The following is a 2634-nucleotide window of genomic DNA, read 5'->3' on the forward strand; positions in this document are numbered from 1 at the left end:
GCGGCCCGTCGCCTGCTTCCAGAGCAGCCGCTACGACGAGCCCTACGCCGTCGTCCGCGCGACGCCCGAGAAGCCGCCCGAGAAGCCGCCCGAGAAGCCGCCCCAGACGACGATCTCCGACGCTGTGGGGTTCGCGAGAGCCGGGGGACGCGCGGAGAGGAAGTCCGCGCCCGGCGCTGCGGCCGATGCCCGGGCCTTGACGTTTCTTCGGCGCGCGGCGCGCGATGCTAAGAGGCCCATGTCCGTGAGCGCGCGCCGCGGGCGTGTTTGTTACGCAACAAACAGCAGCATCGACTTCGCCAGGATCCTGATGTTGATTCGCCGCCGAGGTCCCGTCGTCCCGGGGCGCCCGGGCCCGGCTCGCCCAGCTGCATCGACACGACCGCGCGCGCGCTGTCAGGAACAAACGACAGCATGGACCTAGAAGCGCCCGTTCCGCCGAGCTACGCTATCGTCGAGGTGAACGCCGAGGGCGTCGTCGCGGCCGTCGGCGACTTCGACAGCTGGATGACCGCGCGCAGGGAGCACGTCGCCCAGCGTCGCTGCTCGCGCGCGCGCACCGCTCGCGCGCGCGCGCCACGCGCGCGCGCGACCACAGCCTGAGCCCACGCACCGCAGGTTCGGCGAGGTGCGCAACAGCGCCAAGGGCCAGACCGCCAAGGAGGCGGGCAACTGGTTCGAGATCCGCTACGACGGCGAGGTCAAGATGACGTCCCAGGAGGAGCCGAAGAAGGGCACGAAGCGGAAGAAGAAGCAGTCGGAGCCACCGAAGCCCGCGCCGATCGAGCCCGCCAAGCCGCTCGACGCCGCAGCGGTCGAGGGCCTGCGCGTCCGAACGCGGCGGCTGCTCGCGGAGAAGCGCGACCTCGTCGAGGAGTTCCGCACGCACTACCGGGGCGACCCCGCCGCCGAGGCCCTGCTCAAGGAGTTCGAGAAGGATGACGCGGCCAACGGCGCGCTCCGCCCGCTCATCGACTTCGAGCTCGACTCGCAGCCGCAGCAGGCTCCGTCGCCGCCTGGGCTGCCCATCTCGGCCTTGCCGATGAACCACTGCTGCTTCGTGTACCGGCCGGACAAGAAGGACTGGTTCGAGGGAAAGGTGACCGGCGGCGAGGAACGCGCCGGCGGCGAGATCCTCTACGAGATCACATTCGACGAGAACGGGCATTCACGGAACGCTCCTCTGGTCGAAATCAGCCTGCAAAGGCCACCGCGCGGCGAGGATCCGTATGACAGCGCGACGACGATCTTTCGAATTGCCTACGTTGCTCCCGAAAATGAGCATAGATTCTTCAAAGACCCGAACTATTGGCGGCAGCGGCGCGCGGCGATAATTGCATCGTGCGTTCCGAACGGCGGCATGAGCAGCATCAAGAAGAAGGGCCCCGGAGGAAAGACTATTTCTGCACAATGGAATCAGTGTACTGCTCATCCTCTCCATAGCTACCTTGATCACCACCTGCAGTGGGTTCAAAAACTTCACCCGCAAATCGACCCTTCGTTGATTTCGACACCCGGTAACAGCAAGCATCGGATGATCAAACAATTCAGCGCGCCTTCAGTCATTTCCCCCTATCAGAACATGCCCTACGACATGGAGCACGGCTACTACCTGTTCCCCCGCTATGCCGAAGTCCGATTCTTCGGCTTCTGCGAATCACGGTGGAACACGGCCTTACGTGGTGCGGCCGCCAACGAGCGCTGCGGCTTCCGCTTCGCCTACGGCTAGCTTAATTCGCCCGAGAGGTAGCGTCACGCGTTAAGCCCCGTCGACGGCGCGCTGACGGCCCAGGCCATGGCCGCGCCGCTTCGCCTAATGGTCGATCATGCCCGTGCGCGCGCCGCGGCCCCTCAGCGTGGCTTCCGTCGCGTTGACGCGCCGGTCGACGAGGCGCAGGGCCGCGCTCGCCGGCGCGCGAGTGACGCGTTCCCGGAGCGCGCGCGCCGCGAGCGCGAACTTGTCCCGCCGGCCCGCGCAGTGGTGGTCGACGACGCAGCAGGCGCCGGCAACGTGGGACAGGCACCAGGGCACGGGGCACGCCTTGTACCGGATCTTCGGCGGCCAGACGAGGTGCCGCGCCGCGGGGTAGGCGGGCTCGTAGACGGGCACGGCCGCGGCGACGTCCTTGCCGTCCGCGGCGACGTACTGCAGCCCCGTCTGCTCCCAGGGCCAGACGCGGTGCGCGTCGGGGAAGTGGTCGCAGCACGTCGCCGCCTGTGTGGAAATCGACCACCGGTTTGGGACGTCCCGACCAAACTTTGAAATGCTCGAGCTCGGGGCTGATTCTTGGACGAATCGATTGCTCTCGTCGGGTTCTCGAAGCACGGCCAAACAGTACGGCGCAATCCGTTGAATGACGCTCACATTGAAGCCGGGTTGAAGATTTGATTCCCACACGGGTCGCCGCGAGCGCCCACCACCGCTCGAAGAAGTCCCGCGCGCGGCCGAGGACGTCGCGGCGCCAGATGATCACGCCCGCGTTGAGGCACGCGTCCCAGTGGTGCGGGAGGAGCTTCCTCCGCTTCCAGAGCGTCACGCACCAATGGCCGTGGCCGTCGCGGCTTAACGCCACGGGCCGCGACTCGTCGCCGAAGCCCGGCGTCCGGGCCGCCACCTACCGAGCGCGTCGGTCA

The 2634-nt window shown here is 67.3% G+C and overlaps 1 protein-coding gene across 1 annotated transcript in view; it reads right to left on the reverse strand.

Annotated features, from left to right (window-relative positions):
• Positions 1 to 1813: 1813 nt before the first annotated feature.
• The window catches only part of AURANDRAFT_68553 (hypothetical protein), a gene marked incomplete at both ends in the record, with an annotated part of 32723 nt that continues 31902 nt past the window's right edge, over positions 1814 to 2634 (reverse strand). The window contains 2 exons of the mRNA XM_009044250.1: positions 1814 to 2215; positions 2397 to 2615. Coding sequence (XP_009042498.1) covers positions 1814 to 2215; positions 2397 to 2615 — 621 coding nt within the window. The remainder of the gene's footprint in view (positions 2216 to 2396; positions 2616 to 2634) is intronic.

Source organism: Aureococcus anophagefferens (assembly GCF_000186865.1).
Source record: "Aureococcus anophagefferens unplaced genomic scaffold AURANscaffold_211, whole genome shotgun sequence".
Classification (NCBI taxonomy): domain Eukaryota; class Pelagophyceae; order Pelagomonadales; family Pelagomonadaceae; genus Aureococcus; species Aureococcus anophagefferens.